This window comes from Oculina patagonica, chromosome 4 (genome assembly GCF_052425735.1).
Source record: "Oculina patagonica isolate OP01 chromosome 4, crgOcupat, whole genome shotgun sequence".
Classification (NCBI taxonomy): Eukaryota; Metazoa; Cnidaria; class Anthozoa; order Scleractinia; family Oculinidae; genus Oculina; species Oculina patagonica.
This window is the reverse complement of record NC_135761.1, coordinates 62,938,651-62,958,348: the sequence shown is the minus strand read 5'-3', so window position 1 is coordinate 62,958,348 and position 19,698 is coordinate 62,938,651. Positions and strand designations below refer to the sequence as shown.

The following is a 19,698-nucleotide window of genomic DNA, read 5'->3' as shown; positions in this document are numbered from 1 at the left end:
CGGACGCTTCAAATCGGCGTTCTCGATATTTTCCAAAATAAAAAGAATTGAAACTTTTTAATATCCATTTGGTAGTTAGGACCCTAAAACAAGACTGCATGCCAAATTTCAGCGAAATCGGTGAGGTACGGTGACCGCGAACTTTTAAAAAAGCTCGAAAATTATGGAGTATTACACTTAAAATCGGGCGCTTTGCCTTGAAAGGCAGGGTTCAGTACAGCAGAAACCACGAAGCAGTTACTTAAGTAGCACTCAGTCCGACTGTGTTTGTGTAAGTCACAGGGCTTGCATGAGCTGTATTAGTGTGCATAATATAATATCTAGAACGTTGTCGAGATTGCATTATTACTTAATGACATGATGGTTTCAATTTATAAATGTATCTCACAAAATACAAATAAACGATTGAAGTAGACGACTAGACAATGTAAAGTTTTAAGACTTAGCAAAGTGCAGTGTATTGGTAATACTGTAAGGTGCGGTTTCACCTGAAGGTCGTGTGCTTTTCGGTATTTTCCAGGCATTGCACTTTGATGGGACAGTACTACAACTGTTTACCGGGGAACTACTATTGTCAAGAAAATGATCACAACTTGTTGATGAATGATTGAACATTTGTTTCATACCATTACTGTAATAGCAATTGATGAAGGCTTTTAGTCCTGAACCAAAGTATAAGGACTGGGAAATACTGAAACCCATTATCAGCCACCTTAAACGGAAATATCTTGTTGGTGTTTCAAGGAATCCAAGGAAACTTCACTCATCGCATGTATCTATGTATTGCGGTATTTTGTAATTTTTTGAGAAAGAACTAAGAAATATTGAAAATTTAATGTGAATTTAACATTGGAATTTGAAGTTAGAAATTGGCAGACGGACACCAAACAGTCCCGTGACATCCTGGAGTGTTTTTGCATGGGGGTCAACTGTGTGATGATTTTTCCATTTTTTTCTTCAATCCCCACTGATAAAGAACTGTTGTTGGTGTTATGTTGGTGTTATCACATGTCAAGCCTTTAACAAGGTATGAAAGAACACAAGGATTTAAATTATTCTGGTGCTCAATTTTTCAGTGCGTAACTAAAATTAATGTTACTCAAATTCCCGATGGATTCTGTCTTAAACTGTTACGAGCTTAGTATTTCCAAATTATTGCATGTCAATGTAAGGCAAGACAAGACATGCCTTGGTTCTTATGTAATTCTCTTAAAAACACATAAGATATTGACTATAATTTTGTCTGTGCTATGGCAATTCACAGTGGGGTGGTCTTGATGTGTCTTTAACTTGTAGACTGGACTGGACTAGTAAAACGCGGACTAGTAAAACGCGGACTTGTAAAACGCCTCTAGACACTTCGAATTCCTTGGCCACAATCATCTTACGGCTCTCTTCAATACATAATGTCTCAAAAAAACAGTAACCTCAGAAAGAAGTCAGAAGCAAATAAGGTCGAAAGACCGAATTTGAACATATAACGGCAAATGTTCTAATGTCACGAACGTAGGAGTCGTGTAGGCCCGTCACCTTTATTTACCACATACTGCCCCCAAATTAAAACAGTACCCTCAGAAAGAAGTCAGAAGCAAATAAGGTCGAAAGACCGAATTTAAACATTTAACGGCAAATATTCTAATGTCACGAACGTAGGAGTCGTGTAGGCCCGTCACCTTTATTTACGATTGACTGTTGATTTCTGGACGGGCCCCGTTCTACCTCGTGCGAGCAATACAAACGACTGCACTCAACAGACGTCAAGTAGTGGAAAGAAAGAAACATATGCACACAACTCATAGCATCAATCCCGTTGTTTTAGTAGGGGTTTGCAGAACGAACATGTGCTATACTGCAAAAACATCTCCACGCTAAAACAGACCATAGAGTGCTCAAAAAAGCTAGAAATATGCCGTCGAAGAAACACACAAGAGCTTCAAACACAAATTGTTTCGCTCGCTAAACCGTTTAGTTTTATCCGATTTACAAGCGCTTGTTTTACAAGTCCGCGTTCTACAAGTCCGTGCTTAACAAGCCCTCGTTTTACAAGTCCGCGTTTTACAAGTCCGCGTTTTACTAGTCCTCGTTTTACAAGTCCGCGTTTTACTAGTCCGCGTTTTACTAGTCCTCCTTTTACAAGTCCGCGTTTTACCTGAGTCCGCGTTTTACTAGTCCGCGTTTTACAAGTCCGCGTTTTACTAGTCCGCGTTATACTAGTCCGCGTTTTACAAGTCCGCGTTTTACTAGTCCGCGTTTTACTAGTCCAGTCCAGTCCTCGAAATACAGTATGCCAAAACTCCCCGCCCTCTAAAGATAAGTCCTTGACGGTTCTTGTCGTTTTTCGGTGCCTATTCATCTTCGGCATCTTTCTCATCCACCTCTCGTTCTGTCCTGTGTCTGTCATCACACGAAAGAAAAGCTGATTCTCAAAAAATCTGCCACAAAAGGAAATTGACAAAAACAATATGAAAACCATATATCGAAAGTTTCTTATTCTAAAATATTATCATACGTCTTAATTCAGAGCTACAAAGAAGTTCCTCCTTTTGAGTTATTGATACTGTTCTTACAGTACCCTCTTTCCACTAGCGAAATTTTACAAAATTCCTTCGCGGCGAAAAGGTAGCGCGAATCCAGAACAGACTCCAATCGAGAGTGGGTTAATTCTAGATTACTATTAATTAACTATTACAACATTCATTTTTAAAATAGTTTCCCAAGCCGACTAAGCTAACTAAACGTCGAGTGTATCTTTCAGTAAACAAAACATGCCGTTATGACGCCGGAAATCCAGCTCACGCATACTATACCCCGTGACTCACGCAAACCTCCGACTTACGTGCTACTACAGTCATTCCTTTCTAAACATTTTTTTTTTGACCACCATCGTACCTTTCTACCCAAAAAACTCATGAAACCGCCCGGTTTTAACCTGTTTTAACCTTTCAAAAATTAGAGCGTTCGAAACTAAATAAGATCCGTAATCACAAACAACATACAGCCGTTTACCAGCACTCTTTAAAACTCCTGAAACCCTTCAAAATCAGGCAAAATAAATCTTTGAAATAACCTTTATCAATGTTTCTTATTTTTTATTCAGTTCTATAAAATGCCTTTCATACACTACTGTCAAACAAAAATTTCAATTTCCTCAAAGTTTCAAGACAAAAGAATAACAAATATTTCGTGCACAATGTAATTTGATTAAGCCAATATTATCACGTCTAAAAATACTTCAAGCAATTCAGTGAAAACCCGTTTTTTTTTTTTCGTATAAACGAAAACCACTTTCGAATAATCAATACATGAAAATAACAATAAGATCAAAAGGAAGAAAGGAACCTTTCTAATTATTTGAAGACTTTCAAAGCCGTGATATTATGCATCCAATCCGCGATAAAATTTAATTACAACAAAATCCAAGTTCTCATTTTGAATTCCATTTTTTTCAGTTGATACCTTTATCCAACTTGTGAAAAATTCCATTCAAGTTCCTATTAATACTGTACATTCCCAATGTTTTGCTCAGGTCTTCAGAAGCGTCTTACTAACCAAATCTAAAATAATTCCAAAACATGCTGTACAAACATTCTACTCTTTGTGACAAACGACTTGACGACCAATTGTTCAGAAATGAAAATCGACACAGTTCTTGCTAAATAAAAAAAAAGTTTTACGGCGGAGTCAGGCTCAAAAAATATACCGCAAGATCACACCCCCATTCATAGTCAGAAACCAGCAAACCATCTAGTTTGCTAAAAAAAACACTGCGTGACATCAATGACGTTACCTTTTTCATTTACAAAAATAACTTTAACTTGTCAAAGTAAGTGCAATTTCACAATGGTGAATATCAGTACAGTATGGGGCCCAGTTCTCGGCCGGGTCCAGTTCTCGGCCACTTTGTGTTTAACGCGTTTTTTCACACTCCAGTTGAATCAAAAGAAAAAGGTATTTCCTTCAAACGATAGACTGATTCATGTGCTTTAAGTATCTTGAGTTTGATCGTTCAATTCGATATAGAAAGCTCACACGTCGAGTTTACGCGGAGGTAGGTGAATTTGCATTCCCGAAAAAGTTGTTTGTTTACGGCTCCAAATTCATGGATGTAGTTAAATTCGTATTTTATCCAAAATCCCCCACCATACGAGCTAATTTTTGGCATGTGAAACGTAGAATAATTCAGCTTTCTGCTTTAGTTAACTTTTCGTTGAACCGTTGTATTTTTTGGTCTTAATTTACTTCGAAATTTTTTCTTGCGACGTTTGCGTATTTGCCAGTTCTCGGCCACCCTGCTCGCTATCACAGCTTAGCGCTTGGTTTTTAATATAATTTCATCTGCTGCTGCCAGAATGAAAGAAATAAATGTTTTAAAAATAAAGTTCAATCTTATCTCTAAGTTTTGAGCTGACTCTTGTCTTGTCTATTATTTCTACAACACCTAAATCTTTCAAGACCTTTTCACTGCAAAATAAACCATCTAAATGCACGGGTCACACAATGCGGTTTTGCCAGAACCTGCACATAGGCAACTAGGCGCGTTAAAATCCTTCTTTTCTAAAGTAAAACAAAGCCTCATAAAAATAATTTGGGATCGATATAACATAAATAGGTTTACAGAGTGATTTTATGACTGTGAAAATTAATTGACCATTTTTTTTACAGATAATTACGCACAAGCTTTTTAGTGGCCGAGAACTGGGCCAAGGTGGCCGAGAACTGGGCCCACAAATGGAGCTTTTATTTTTATTATTGCTCGGGCAAATTAATTTTTGGCCGGTCGATAGCTTTACACCAAAAAGCTGAATAATGTAGCTAGCTCTGGGAGAAATTTCAAGTTCCTGCGGTACTTCTGAGGTAAGAAATACAAGTTTACGTCAAAAGTGGCCGAGAACTGGGCCAAGGTGGCCGAGAACTGGGCCCACAAATGGAGCTTTTATTTTTATTATTGCTCGGGCAAATTAATTTTTGACCGGTCGATAGCTTTACACCAAAAAGCTGAATAATGTAGCTAGCTCTGGGAGAAATTTCAAGTTCCTGCGGTTCTTCTGAGGTAAGAAATACAAGTTTACGTCAAAAGTGGCCGAGAACTGGGCCCCATACTGTACTTTGCCCCGTAAGCTTTTTTCTCTGTCCTTCCGCCGAAGCAAAAAAACACAACCTGATTACACATTAACCCAAAAGTCGACCAAGTGTGCCTGCAACGATTTCCTGTCAAAACTAAAATGAAAACCATTGCGGTATGCGTCACCCGTAGCGGTTTTGTAGCAACCCCAAGCTATCCCCGTCTTTTTGGCCGCGCCAGGAGACTACGCTCTAGGACGACCAAAGGGTAAACTATAAATCGGCCACGCCCGATTAATAAAACAAATGGCATGCACAGTAAGCGAATAAGACGACGAGAATAAGAACATTAAAATACCTAAAAATATCTAAACAAATAATTTCGCGCGGAGCGAGTCACTCTGTTTGTTAAGTATCGGTTTCAGAAGTCTAATAAAAAGCATTTCAAAAATCAACAGTCAAGCTTGCTTTGGCACTTCCTTAAAATCTTAAAATTCTTCTCGATGTTGTGTGGCTCCTTTCGATGTTGTTCTTTCACGTGATGTCCGATAGACGATCCTTTGTGTTCTTCGATGCGCTGGTGCAAGTGTCGACAAGAATAGGCGACGTAATCTGCATCACACAGATCACACTTATAATAATAAACAGCGCTTTGTTGGTTTACGATGGGCGGTTTCTGTTCCTTCACTTTAATTGTGTCTTTGATTTTACGGCTGGTGTAAACTGGACGGATCTCGGTGTTTATCTTACGGCTGAGATCGCTCAGTTGTCTGCGTACTGAGTTTGCTGCTTTTTGATCCTTGTACGGAAATACGACTCTGATTGCCGTACAAGGATCAAAAAACAGAGTGACTCGCTCCGCGCGATATTATTTGTTTAGATATTTTTAGGTATTTTAATGTTCTTATTCTCGTCGTCTTATTCGCTTACTATGCATGCCATTCGCACAAAGCTATTTTTAGCCATTTTTAGCCTTTTTATTCTTATTAAATAAAACAAAACAACCAAATCTCGATGTCCCTTATGGGCCACCGTAGATACAAGTAGTAGCTAGGTAAAACCTAATTTTGTATAAGATAAAAGCAAAAAAAAAAAAAAAAAAGAAGGTTAACGTGCCAAAGCCTAATTATCAACTTTTTAATCCCTAGCTCATAAACCAATAACTTCCAAAGAGACTTAATATTGCCAAATCCATCCGCTTCCGTCACAAGACATAAAAAAAGTAAATTAGGTTACGATTTACCACCGTGAATAACAGAAGCATTTCATTAAGTGCGTTGCTCTCGCTGAAAGTTTGAACACAAAATCGAATTTTCCCATGTTCTAAGCTGTCCAGTTTTAGCAGGTTGAAATATTACTGTAAAAAGTTATTTGCCAGTAAAACGACATCCACGCAAAGCTTTAGGTAAAAAAAAATGTTTCTCGTCCCCGCCCGCTTCATTTTTTGGGGCCGCTTCTCTTTTTTAATATTTGTTATTGGGAAAGTTGGAACGAACAAAAACATAAAGCCCTTCACTGCTCAATTAAGTACAAAGAAAAATTCATTTTTTTTTTCAAAATTCTGTAAGACATGGCTTTTGTCTGCGTTTTAATACGAACTCAGGCCAAAATTTTAAAGTCTCGGCACACTGGGTCCGTACTGAGGAGGTCAGGATATATTTTGCAAGTTCGCTGCTGGAGAAAAACAAAAAAAAAGCGCCCGCCCACCCGCTTTCTTTTTTTATAGAAATGCGGACAATAAACATTTGTGTTTTTTTACTTAGCCTTATAGCAATATCTAATATTACAGAGATATTAGAGCTTTAGGTAATAGACCATCCCCAGAATTTGGCTTAGAATGATTTATTTAAGAAGATCCCAGTGCAACCTTAGGTCCGGTTTTTGGAGTAAAACTTACCAGGAGTAGTGCTACTTTCCTTGGATGGACGCAGGTCCTGAGGGCTGTCCCAAACATGCTCGGCAACTTTTCACCTCAGTCTCCCAACTTATTTCTTTCCGAGCAAATTTATTTTAATTTATAATAAAGTGACAATCTAACGAGCGTTTTGATTGGTTTAAACAGCGTGCTTTATGAGAGTTTAATATACAATCTTCGTTCACTGTCCAAAATCCACGCGCGCAATTGGTTAAAATAGATCACGTGATTTTGCTTTACCTGTCGTCAGCAAACTCCGACAGTGCAGTATTGACAATAATGCACATATATCGTGCATTATTGAAAATGTCTTCAGTTTCAAGGCTTGAAGTGGAAGAAAAATATATTCCTCAAATGATCAACGATCCAATACCAAAAAAAACCGAAGAGGATAACAACTTGAAGGGTTAGAAGCGCTTTCATGTTCAAAGGTAAACTGCAGCTTTATAAATACATTTTTGTGTGCGATTGACCTGCTTGTTGCTTGATTGTGAAAGCCATCGACTTGTTTTGAACAAGCTTCTCGCTGACTGTATTTATGAACGATCACAGCTGATGGACAATTTTATGAACCATTGTAAGCTTTATTTCTGTACGGCTTATTTGTGATTTTTATATTATTGATCTAATCCCGGGTAATTATGTACTACTACACTTCTTATTTTTAAACATTATTGTTTGAAGTCTTTGAAGTTCGTTAAGTCGATGATCGCTTGCAGTGTACTCAGATTGTATATTAAAAGGGTTAGAGTCTGTCCGTTCGTGTTTTGTTGACAAATACACGTACTTGCTGGCCTAACAATGAACTCGAAATTTTCAATACTGCACTCGGCTACGCCTCGTGCAGTATTGAAAATTTCTCGTTCATTGTGTAGCCAGCGCGTGCGTGTATTTGTCAACAAAACACTCACAACAGTCTCTAACCCATAAACAAAGCACGGCCAAGCCTTTTTTATTTGTTAATTCGAGCACTTATTACAATTTCTAGACCGAAGATTTCCGAAGATTGTCCGAGTGTTGTTCTTAGGCCAAACGAACGTTTCCGAGCAGTTTTTGAACTTTTCCGAAGACAAACGAAATTTGCCGAAGATTTCCGAGGAATTTCAGAATTAAAAACTAGTCAGTTAACGTGACGTCATCTGTATTTTCACGATTGTTATTAGTAAAAGATATCCTTGTAATTCAACAAATTTTGGCCTTAACCCTTTAACCGGCAATCGTACATATGTGTACGAAAAACACCAGCAGTGATTGAAAACACTCTAGCTTTTACATATCTGGGCACATGATATTAATGACTGCTTTTTATGGCAAAGTGATAATTTTCATAGCTTTAAAAGCCAACTAACTGACTACAACTCTTAATTTCTGTTGCATATGGTTGTTTGTTCAGCAGCAAATTTGAAAATGCCCGTTTTCTACGTAACAGGACAACAACAAAAAACACACATCTTTGCCTCCATTTTTTTAATGAAAAAATAATTCTGACTTCAAAAATATACATTTGCAGCAAACTTCAACCCTATTCCCTTCCGTTCACCAAGGAAATTTCCCATCAATCATTCAGAAGACTCAGCAATTACTATTCGATTAGAGCTATGCTTGCAAACCTGTAATTTCCTCGTTGCTGACCGAAAGGGATGCTTGGGAAAAACAGTCATTCCATATATTTTTTATAAGTGTCGAGCCACCCAATCCTGCCGGCAAAATGTTGCACCGATTGCATTCTTTGGAAGTCAGAACTCGTCCAAAATGCCTTGGCAGGTCTTGGAATCCACCCACAGAACGGCCAGAGAGACAACTTTACCCATGGACCGCCATCTTTCGATTCGAATATCTCTGGCGTTCCAATCAAGACAAAATCATCTCTCACCTCTGGTTTCTTTCAGATGCTGGCCTCTACCCACCACTCTAGCTTAATGATGCCAGCCTGGGGGCTTCTGCAGTGAAAAATGACTCGAAAAATCACTTATAAACACAAAACGAGCCAAATCCAAGCCCAACAGCTCGCCTACGAACGAAGCAACTGCCGACTACTGACGTCACAATAAAAATCTGAGCCCTCGGTGTTTCGAAACAGCACACATTTTTACTTGGACTTCTTATATGCAATCACGAAGTTCTACAGAATGTATAAGCCCAAAAAACCCCTTAAGAAAGTCACAGAAATCTGCCGGTTAAAGGGTTAAGATGTTATTTAGATTTTTCTGTTGCAGTTAAATTGCATGAAAATGCGTGAAAGAATACCTTAGAAATCTTACCGGCTTCAAAGGGAACTATAGTTTTTGGAGGATTTTCCTATTTTAAAAGCAACGTTTTGGATTTTTTTTTGGAGCAACTTTCGAGCAACTTTGTAAGAGTTTTCGACGACGAGCAATGTTTTAAGAAATATCTAGCATCTTTGGGACAGCCCTACGCAGGTCCATTGGTCATTGCCTGGCCGAAGAGAATTCAAAGCACTTTGAAGTAAACTGTCTCGCCTAAAGACACGCAGACGGCTAGTTTGCCTCTAACTTAGGGAACAGAGGGTCTAAAATTGGGTGTGGTTTCTAGAAGAGCTGTTTTTTACAAGTATTTATCCCTTTAAAAATAAGGTCTGGTCTGGATTGGGTTATCAATATTTGGGATCGGTATAAACTGGGTTAGGACAACACATAAGCCCAGGCATGGACTTATACAGTACATCTTCGTAAGAGATTTTGGGTGGGCTTATAAACAGAGAGGCTTAGCTTATCGGGGGTGTAGGGGGGGGGGGGGAATAAAATAAAGTATACAAGATATATAAAACGTTTCTCAGCTAGCTACGGTGGTGTCGAAATATCGTCATCCAGCAAAGGGGGCTTATATCCGGATGTAATTTCAGGTAGATAAGCCTATTATCCGAGGGGGATGTTAGGCAGGGGTCTTATAACCGGGATTTTACGGCATATTGGCTTGAAATAGGGTAACGTCTTTAATAAGCGCGCCGCACAGACTCATCCAGATTTTCGGGTAGACCTCCCCCCGGCCCCAAGGATATCAAATCTAAATTCCGGTGCGATAATTATAAGCACTTAACCATCACGTACACACAGCGTAAACTTCAGAGAAAAACTAACCATCGCGTAAACCATTTTATTCATTTATTTATTTATTTATTTATTTATTATATTTTAAAGATTTCCCAAACAATAAGTATTTAAAACTAAAAATAATAAAATATAAAATAATAACTAGTGAGAGGATAACAGCTGGGAGGAAACTGAATTCCCATGTAAAAGCTGTTACCCTAGATAAAAATACAAATAGATTTACTAAAGGCGAGAAAAAAAGTGAAAAAAAATAAGCAGAAACAATTTATTATACTAAGTTATATTAATATACGTCCTCTCGTTGCGGCACGCTCGGGGGCGTCGTTTGTGTCCGTGCGGGTCCGTTACGTCATTCCAGTCAACCTTTCGCCGGGGACTGATTGTCCGTTGTGGCTCCCAAGCGGAGTGTCCAGGGAGAGTGATGTATACTGTTATATATGCTAATACAATAAATGGCTTATCAGCTTTTTCTTAAAAGAACTAAATGACTGAGCCTCGAGGACATCACTCGGCAACGAATTCCAGTCGTTTATATCTTTTAAAGTTAAAAGCAATCAAATACATAATAAAAACTAGTGGGAGAATAACAGCAGGGGGAAACTGAATTCCCATGTAAAAACTGTAATCCTAGATGAAGCTAAAATTTACAAATAGATTTATTAATGACGAAAGAAAAATGTAAAAAAAAAAAAACAAGCTAGAACCAATTATACTAGTAAGATAAGTATAGTATTTACATATATGTATACATGCTAATCCATTGAATAGCTAAACAGCTTCCTCTTAAATAAACTAAATGATTGAGCCTCGAAGACATCACTCTGCAACGAATTTCGAACGAATTTCTTTGTTTATATCTGGTAAGAAAGGAAAACTTAAAGTAATTTAAGTTAGCTGGTCAGACGTTCGCATGGCTTAAATCGTTGTTGCATTATCTTCTTTGTTCATAGATCATGGCACTAACAACGGATGAATACTTGGAAAAGATCGGAAGCTTTGGTCGATATCAAATCTCGCTTCTGGTCTTTCTTAATGGCTTGATCTTCTTCTGGTTCGGTTGGCCAGTGATGATTGTGGCCTTTATAACCGCCGAGCCTGCCTGGAAATGCGTTGACAACAGTAGTGTTTGTCTACTAAACGGAACCATGAAGCCAAAACACGATAACTACAGTTTTAGATGTGACATCCCCCGGGATCAGTGGGAATTTGTGGATGATTTTAAATCAGTTGTGACTGAGGTAAAATGAATTAACAAAAGTAGAAATCCCTAGTCGTTCGAGTAGTAGTATAGTTGTTGTTTTTTTCTGGCTGAGATTTATAAATTACCCTGGCGATGGATTGAATGGATGTTGGCAAAGAAGTTTCGTGTCCTTGACATCTATCAGTAGAAGTGCGATTCGTTGACAATTTGCTAAATAATAAAACAATTATCATGTTTACAGCAACCTTGCGGAATATCGCCTGATTTTAGCCAAGTCGGCGTAGGGCCTCTTTGGCTAGATTCAGGCGATATATATATTCTGTCAATTTCGCAGGATAACTTATAACAATACAGCGATTAAGCCTGTTCACTTTTTTTATCTTGACAGTTTGATCTGGTTTGCGAGCGTGAGTTGTATGGAACTATTGGATCATCCATGATTTTTGTTGGATTCTTTCTCGGCGGAATCGCTGTTGGTCCGTTCAGTGACAAGTTTGGCAGGAAAATCACCATGTACGTATCAGGAATCATTGTTTCCGTCGTAAGCCTGCTGGCGGCTTTCCCAGAGACCTTCTGGCTCTTTGCACTGTGCAGATGCGTGATTGGATTTGGGATAGGTAAGTATGAGCCACGCCGGCCTAGTCCCTACCGGTTCGCATTTGGGCGCGCCCAAAGGTCCTGGGAATGAGTTGAGTTAAGGGGTGCCATTCAGTCAAGCCATTCAGTGACTTCACCGCTTTATGAAGGGTTCAATCTTCTTCCAAAACGAGCTCGGCGGAGAGGGCTTGAAAACTAAACTTGGAGCAAAATATAGTCAATAAATTCGAATACCAAACTAAACTTGTATATAATTTGCTATGTTTATTATAATTATATTTATTATTATTATAGTTTGTAGCTATGTAAAGAGTAACATGTATTGCAACACAGGGTTGTGCTTGGTAGAAGCCTAGGCCGTTAGCGAGCGTTTACAGAGCTGGTGCAAAATCTTCCGTGATAATTTGCTGTTTTTCAGATAGCTGTTGTAAACGAAATCCAAACTATCTTTTCTTTTCTGTGATCATTATTAAACACTGCTAATGCAATATGTAAGTTACGGTGGACCAGTATAATGGGATGAGAGCATGCGCGAGTCCGGCATGATCGGACGTGTTTTCTGAGCGAAACCTAATGTCCTATCATTTTTTCGAACTTCCCTGGTATTTACGACCGTCAATAACATTTTGGAGCGATGCAGTATATCGATAACTTTAATAGACCAATATAATTTGAACCTTGGCCAGGATTTATGGTTGTTCATACGAGACAATAAAAGGCAACTTAATTACCTTATTTGTATATTAGAGCGGTTTTCAACTGAGCGTCGTAAAACCAAAACCAAAGTAGTTACTGGAGGCAAGCGTGGCCGAGTGGTTTGGGGCGCTGGTGTTGTAATCCGGAGGTCCCCGGTTCAAGACCTGCCCTGGCCACAAGCTGGATTTGTTTCTCGGTTGTCCCGAGTTCAAATCCTCGACCACGCTTTGTATATTGCCAACTGGTCTGCCTCCTGCCAGTTGGGATTTTTAACCTTGTTATGTTCATTTAAAAATATTTCCTTTTCTCTGTTTCAGTGGCATGCCTGTAAACTAGCTATCTCGTAGAGATATAAAGCTAAGTGCATGACCACTATATATATACACCATTTAAATTTTAAACTCTGGCCAATCATAAAGGACGCACAGCAATCCATTGTCCAATCCAAACTCAAGGAAATTACACGAAGCGCGGAAAAAAACTTGTGCGAGCAAGTCACGATTGGTTTTGGTTTTACTTATGATTGGTTAAAAAAGTGGAGCGAGTTTTTTAAGCCAATCACTGAGCGTAGCAATGCAAAACCAAAGTAAACGCAAATTACTTTCGACACTCAAGTGAAAATGGCTCCATTTACTAATTTCTTTATTTCGTTATTATTGTCATCAGGTGGATACAGCATTGCCGCGTACGTTCTCCTGACAGAACTTGTTGGAATTCGTCACCGCAGCACTGCTGGGTGTTCCATCTGGTATTCCTTCAATCTATCCAATATGGCGCTTGCTGGGCTGGCATATCTTGTCAGGGACTGGAGAAAACTGTCTATAATAATGGGAGCTCCAGCCATTCCTTTTGTGCTTGGATGGTTGTAAGTTGCATTTTGTTCTTTGTCGTAAAAAGTCGTTAAACTTTATCAGTATCACATGAAACAATTTTTTTAGAGCTCCCCCTCTACCCGTTTAATGTTGAGTCCTTCGTGGATAAGGATTCCCTTTGCAATATACTTGAGAGCTCAACGTTGAAAAGGGGAGGAGGGGCAGAAAAAAAAATTGTTAATAGTGCCAACAGTTATACAAGAATTGTAGGTAGTGCTTTTAATAACTCTGTGTTTATGATTGTAGCTTTTCACCAGAATCTGTGCGTTGGTACCTAGTGAAGGGGAGAACAGAGAAGGCAGAAGAAGTCCTTCAGAAAGTCGCTAAATTCAACAAGAAGCCAATACCTCAAGAACCGCTAAGGAACTATGAAAAACAGCGACTTGGGGACTTGCGTGACTTGTTCAAGACACGTGATATGACAAAAACGACTCTTATATCTTGGTATTGCTGGTACGTATCCCATGAATTGATATCGATATCACCAATCAATAAAAATCCATGAATTCAGCAGCTGGGTGAACTGTGTGATTGAATTGAACTACGTTCACAATGGAGTATAGTATCACGGATTCATCATATCTAGTTTTTACACTATATTTCGAAATGAGATCTTTGTAAACGCGACCAAATGAATAACACACCTGCATCCCCTTGATCTGTTAAAACATCCTCTAGTGTAAACATAGCCTTACCATCAACATAAATTATTGTATGGAAAGAGCGCGTGAGGCTGTTTAAACTCCAGGCGTTTATTAACCCAATAGCAACTCATTTAGTGTCTGGTGATACACTGTAGTACTCTAGCCAGGTATTTTTAAATAACTTCATAGGCGTGTTTTTCACAGGTTTGTTAATGGAATGGTATATTACGGAGTGTCCTTTAGTTCTCCGTTTGTTGGAGGCAACATGTACCTCAACTTCTTCATAACGAGCACCATTGCACTTGTGGCTTACCCAGCACTTGCCTGGGGCTGTAACAGGTATCTCGCATGAGATAAAAGTCCTAAGATTTACAATCTCGGACAAAACGGTTGAGACACTTCGCTAATTTACACAATTTACTATAGCTCATTTTTGTCAATCTTCCTTCCCCTATTTAACGGTTGTCAATGTTGTCTTGTTGTAGAAAACAAAGCCTGGTGAATTGCAAGCCTTCTCAAACAACATTAAGTGTGGAGAGATGGGGTAACTTGCTTAAAACAAGCTTGCAAATCAAGACATTCGCGAAAAATATGTGAAATGTGTTTGTCTCAACTGTATTTGTCCGAGATTGTAGCTTTATTTGTTGTTATTTTCATTTGTTATTTAACAATCGTTTTCCTGCTATTTCTCACTGTATCTTTTGGTAAATTTGCTTCTTCTATTTTTTTTTAAGATTTGGCCGTAAAAAGACTATTTGCTGTGGTCTTTTCTTCTCTGCTGTTGGTTCTTTTGGGTCTGTATTGCTCACTTTATTCGACGATGGGAACAATAAAGGTAGAAGCCAATTATACAACTTCTTACTAAGCTCGAGTTGTCCAGTATCATTGTCATATTCGCAATGTGCAATTTCATTACATCGAAGAAACAAAACTTCGAGATCGCACCAACGAGGCCACAATATTCTATGAAGGATTATAAATCAGTGATTTTGTAAAGCGATCCACTCAGCGTCATTTTTCAAGATTTTCAGTTCACTGCAGATCACCTTTTTTTTTTTTTTTATTTTGCGACTCAGTTGAAGTTCCAGAAAACTAGTTACGTTCGTCTTAGGGTATTTGAAAAGGTATTATTAACTGAAGCTTGTCTAACTAAGAAGCAATACAATTTTATCTTTACAGGTATATTGGCTGGAAAAATCATATTTTCTCTGTGCATTGCCAAGTTTTTCATCGTGTTTGCTTTTGACGGATTTTACGTCTATTCAGCTGAGCTATTTCCTACAGTTATAAGGTATGTCTAGAGTATAAGTTCCATGGGACATATGTTCTCGTTTGGGGTGGGGTTATTATTTTTTGTTTCTACAGTTAAACGTATCATATTATTTTTATTTTCTTATTTTGTGGCTTACCTGCAAACTAACTGGTGCGTTCCTGAAGACTTTCTTGGTCATATCTGCAGAATGCACCGAGTCCATAGCTAAATGAAATGATAGCTTACAATTTGTGTGATCCATTTTCCTTTTTTTTTGTTTCACTAAAAGGGAAAATGCTTCGTGCGATTTAATTTCCTATTCTTATCTTTGATGGCACTTTGTGACCCAACGGAATTGGGCTTGCTAGAGCGGTTTTCACTTGAGTGTCGAAAGTTAATTGCGTTTGCTTTGGTCTTGCATTACTACGCTTACTGATTGGCTAAAAAATCTCGCGCCACTTTCTCAGCCAATCAGAACTAAAACCAAAACCAATCGTGACTCGCTCGCGCACGTTTTCCCGCGCTTCGTGCCAGCTACATGTATTTGCTTCGAGTTTTGATTGGTTTACTGGATTGTCCGTGTTCTTTGTGATTGGCCAGAGTGATTACTTTGGTTTTGGTTTTACGATACTCAATTGAAAACTGCTCTACGAGACTTGTGTTTTCTTTTTTTTTTTTTTTACAGAAATATTGGAATGGGAACTTCTACATCTGCTGCACGTGTGGGCTCATTTCTCTCTCCTTACATTGTTTTCTCGGTTAGTGTCGCACTTCTTGATAAAGCGTTATTTGTTTTCTTGGCGGGTGCTTATTTGCTGTTTCTTATCAACTGCAGAAAGTCTAAGTTATATAGTCAAACCGTGCTAAGGGATTCAAAGGAGTGTTCAGCTTGAGGGGGGTGGGGGGGGGGGGGGGGGGAGGGGGGTGGACTCACCATAATAAGCTACACCAAAAGGCTCTGCCCGAAAGAAGTATCTTTTCGAATCAATTGAATCTAAAGGAGGTAGCTTAAGCTTAACCCCTTTTAGCTTTTATCCAGTGAATACACAAAAGCTTTTCTTTTTACTGACATACCTTAAGAATATAATTCTTTTCTTATAACTATAGCAACGCGTCCATGCTCTTCTCCCGTTTGGCATCATGGGATTGAACGCATTGATAGCCGGGATGCTGTGCATGATGTTACCGGAAACAAATAATCAACCAACCTTGGAGACCATGGAAGCCAAAGAACAAGGACAAAAGATGGAATTGTTGGTAAAAGATGATGAAAAAGAAATGTCAGCGGAGGACAGCCGATTGTAAAATCGAACAAAACACAACAAAGTCTGCTTCGCAGTATATTTTCTCCGAATTATTGGTGTTTATCTATTCGGTTTTTAGAGGGTCTCAATGGGGTGGTGGCTTTTACGGTTAACGGTTAAAATTTTGGCTTTTTTACGTCTAACGGTTAATTTATTTCCATAACGGTTAACCGAAGTTAAAAGTTAATTTTCATGATTGAAAAACATGTTTTAGGTCTCAGAGCCATTCTGGGATGATGAAGTGAACTAGTTTGGTTTATTTATAATTTCTGGCCGATTTTTTACGGTTAACATATCTTACGGCTAACGGTTAAAATTTTCCCATTTTTACGCCTAACGGCTAAATTTTTGGCCGTTTTACGGCTAACGTTAACCCCATTGAGACCCTCTTTTTACGCTGTACGCATTCTTGAGATTTTGTGTGCTTAGAGATTTAAGGAGCAATGTCAAGACATATTACGTTCGTTTAATGGTGTCTGGAATATAAACAAAGAAAAGTCAATCTCTGATATGTGAAATTATCTTTCACTCAAAGGGAACATCAAAATTATTGTTCTCTACAGTAGCAAGAAAAGAACCAGAGAGTTGAGAAAACAACAACAACAAAAAAGGTGGGGTAGTTTAAGAGATATTGAAAAGAAAAACGAGAGGAGGACTGGCGATCGGTGACATAGCTTCTTATATTCCCAAAGGCCATTATTTCAAGATTGTTCTTAGGAACAATGCTTTTTATTTAGACTGTTAGATTCTTTATTATATTAGGAGGGTCTTGTATTGTAAAAAAGGTGTATTCGTGATTTAAGTTAAGTGCATTCTTTCGTACTCTTGTAAGAGAGCCGTTTGAAACAAGCAAAAAAGTCATGTTTTTGCGTATGGCTTTCTGGGTATTGTTTACAGGGCATTCGACATATCTTCAAAATGACTGTTAGTGTTTATTTGTCTTGTACAATATTCATTCTTTCAAAAGTTGTTTTTACAGATTATTGTTCGCTGTACAGCTCACTGCCTTAATGAAGCACCCAAAGCCATTTTGTTCCATGATCTGGGTTTTTTTTGTGTTCAGCTTGCATAGTAAAAAGGATATGTACATTCTTCGCTCTCCGAAGAGAGCCATTTGTAAAACGCAAAAACAAACAAAGCAAATAAGCGAAACAAACACGTTTTGTATATATGCGTTAAAAGCTGTCCTGCGCAGCAATAGCTAGTCTCGGTGTAAGCATCAAAATACTTTTTATTTTATATGTAGCTCATTGCTCTGATAGCAGCTTAGTATTAGCATATTAGTTTACGCTTGCTGAAAATATATATAATGTATTTTTTGATGTAGCCAGCATGGTAGCGAATTTCCTTTATAACCATAGTAAATTATATCAATTTTTTATTTTAAAAGTTTCGTCAGATCTTCTTTATGAAATCTCTGTAAACTATTGAAAAGATTTTGAACCGATTTTGCTGTATTTTTGCCTTGACTTGTGCCTGGATTTTGTTATCCACTTTTCTATACAACAAAGCCTATAGCAGCGCGTGGTTAACAGTCAGAAAAGTTCTCACAAAAGTGAGTTAGACCCATTCCAATACATTTAACAGTTATAACACTGCAGTAAGGCATAACAGACCGGGATTTGTGAATTTATAATCTTATCTTTTAAACGCCACTTGATTTCCATTCTGTAAGTCTATTTTGTCTCGCTTTGATTCACAGGTACTGTTGCAAGCCTAGCCCCTCTCCACCTTCACCTACCGAACACGCTCATTTCATACCCAATTTCTTCTTTCCCTTTGCAGCCACGATATATAATGACCAGTCACAGAATCGACGAACAAATCCGTCATTGTAATTTACCCCCGGCGTCGACGCCCGGTTTACAGTTTTGGAGTCCAAAAAAGGGAAGAAAATAGAAATGAATGGTTGAATTTAAATTTGAGTGAATTAGAGGGTAGTGACATCCTTCTGGCTTCAAGTTCGTAGATTAATTCACAAGGAATAGAAACTGGGGAACTTAACAATCCGCTCCAGTCGTCATCGGAACCCGAACATGAGCACAGAAAGATAATAAAATAAACTCTAGGAATATATTTGTTTTTGTTTTGAATATTTTCAAGCATAATTGTTAGTAACGCTTGGGTAACAGAGGGTAGATAATCCAAATGGTATTTATTTGAATTCATTTTGAACAGATTTATTAGTTGCGTGTGAGCACCTGACCCTAACATTAACTCTAACCTTACAACCCTATATAACCCGCCATTCGTTCAAAGATTGCTCGACTTTAGAACCAGGTAAGTGTCCGTATAAGGTTGCATTTCTTTATTTACAGGTGGTGGTTTATATTACTTCTTTTTACTTCGACTATAATAGACAGGCAATGCATGATTGAATGATTTTAATGCAAAGAAAGACATCTGTGCTAAAGATGCTAAAGACGTTTTCCATAACATGAACCAAGTCGTGGCAATTCGCCACACATTTTTAGTTTTTCTTACTCTCCTATAAAAGTTACTTATTATTGCAAGCCGTTAATATATTCCAAATAACAATCAGTACTTCCTAACAAAACGGAAAACTATTTAAGCTCGATTAAGCAATTATGTACCAGGAGAGAGCAGGGCATATGCGACTAAATTCGGACTTAAAAAAGGCTCGTGTACTATATACCAATCTCGGCCAATTCAAGAGAGACGCCTAGACTAAGCTTAAGTCTGGAACAGATGAGAGGGTCTCAATGGGGTGGGGGCTTTTACGGTTAACGGTTAAAATTTTGGCTTTTTTACGGCTAACGGTTAATTTATTTCTCGGGGGTGGAAGCGGAATCATGAATCATGAATCGTAGCTGTAAAATTAGTAGGAATCATGAATCTTTGTGTTTAAAACTTGGAAATCATGAATAACAAGAGATGACTAAAAGAATCATGAATAACAAATGAATGCTTCCATCGATATTGTAGGCTTGGGAATATAGAATGTAACAACAATTAAACTGATGCGTCGTTTTACTAAATTCTTAAAAATGTACTCCACAAATGGCCTGAAATCGCATTTCTGAGCATCTAATTTTCAAAATTTTCTGGGGGAGCATGCCCCCAG

The 19,698-nt window shown here is 38.3% G+C and overlaps 1 protein-coding gene across 1 annotated transcript; it reads left to right on the top strand.

The window, feature by feature from the left end:
- The first annotated feature begins 10,993 nt into the window (after positions 1-10,993).
- Positions 10,994-17,966, top strand: LOC144651007 (organic cation transporter protein-like). Its single transcript, XM_078510856.1, has 9 exons — positions 10,994-11,285; positions 11,637-11,865; positions 13,208-13,406; positions 13,660-13,866; positions 14,262-14,396; positions 14,792-14,892; positions 15,237-15,348; positions 15,995-16,067; positions 16,417-17,966. The coding sequence occupies exons 1-9, from the start codon at positions 11,001-11,003 to the stop codon at positions 16,612-16,614; spliced, it is 1,539 nt and encodes a 512-aa protein (XP_078366982.1). The 5' UTR covers positions 10,994-11,000; the 3' UTR covers positions 16,615-17,966.
- Positions 17,967-19,698: the final 1,732 nt, after the last annotated feature.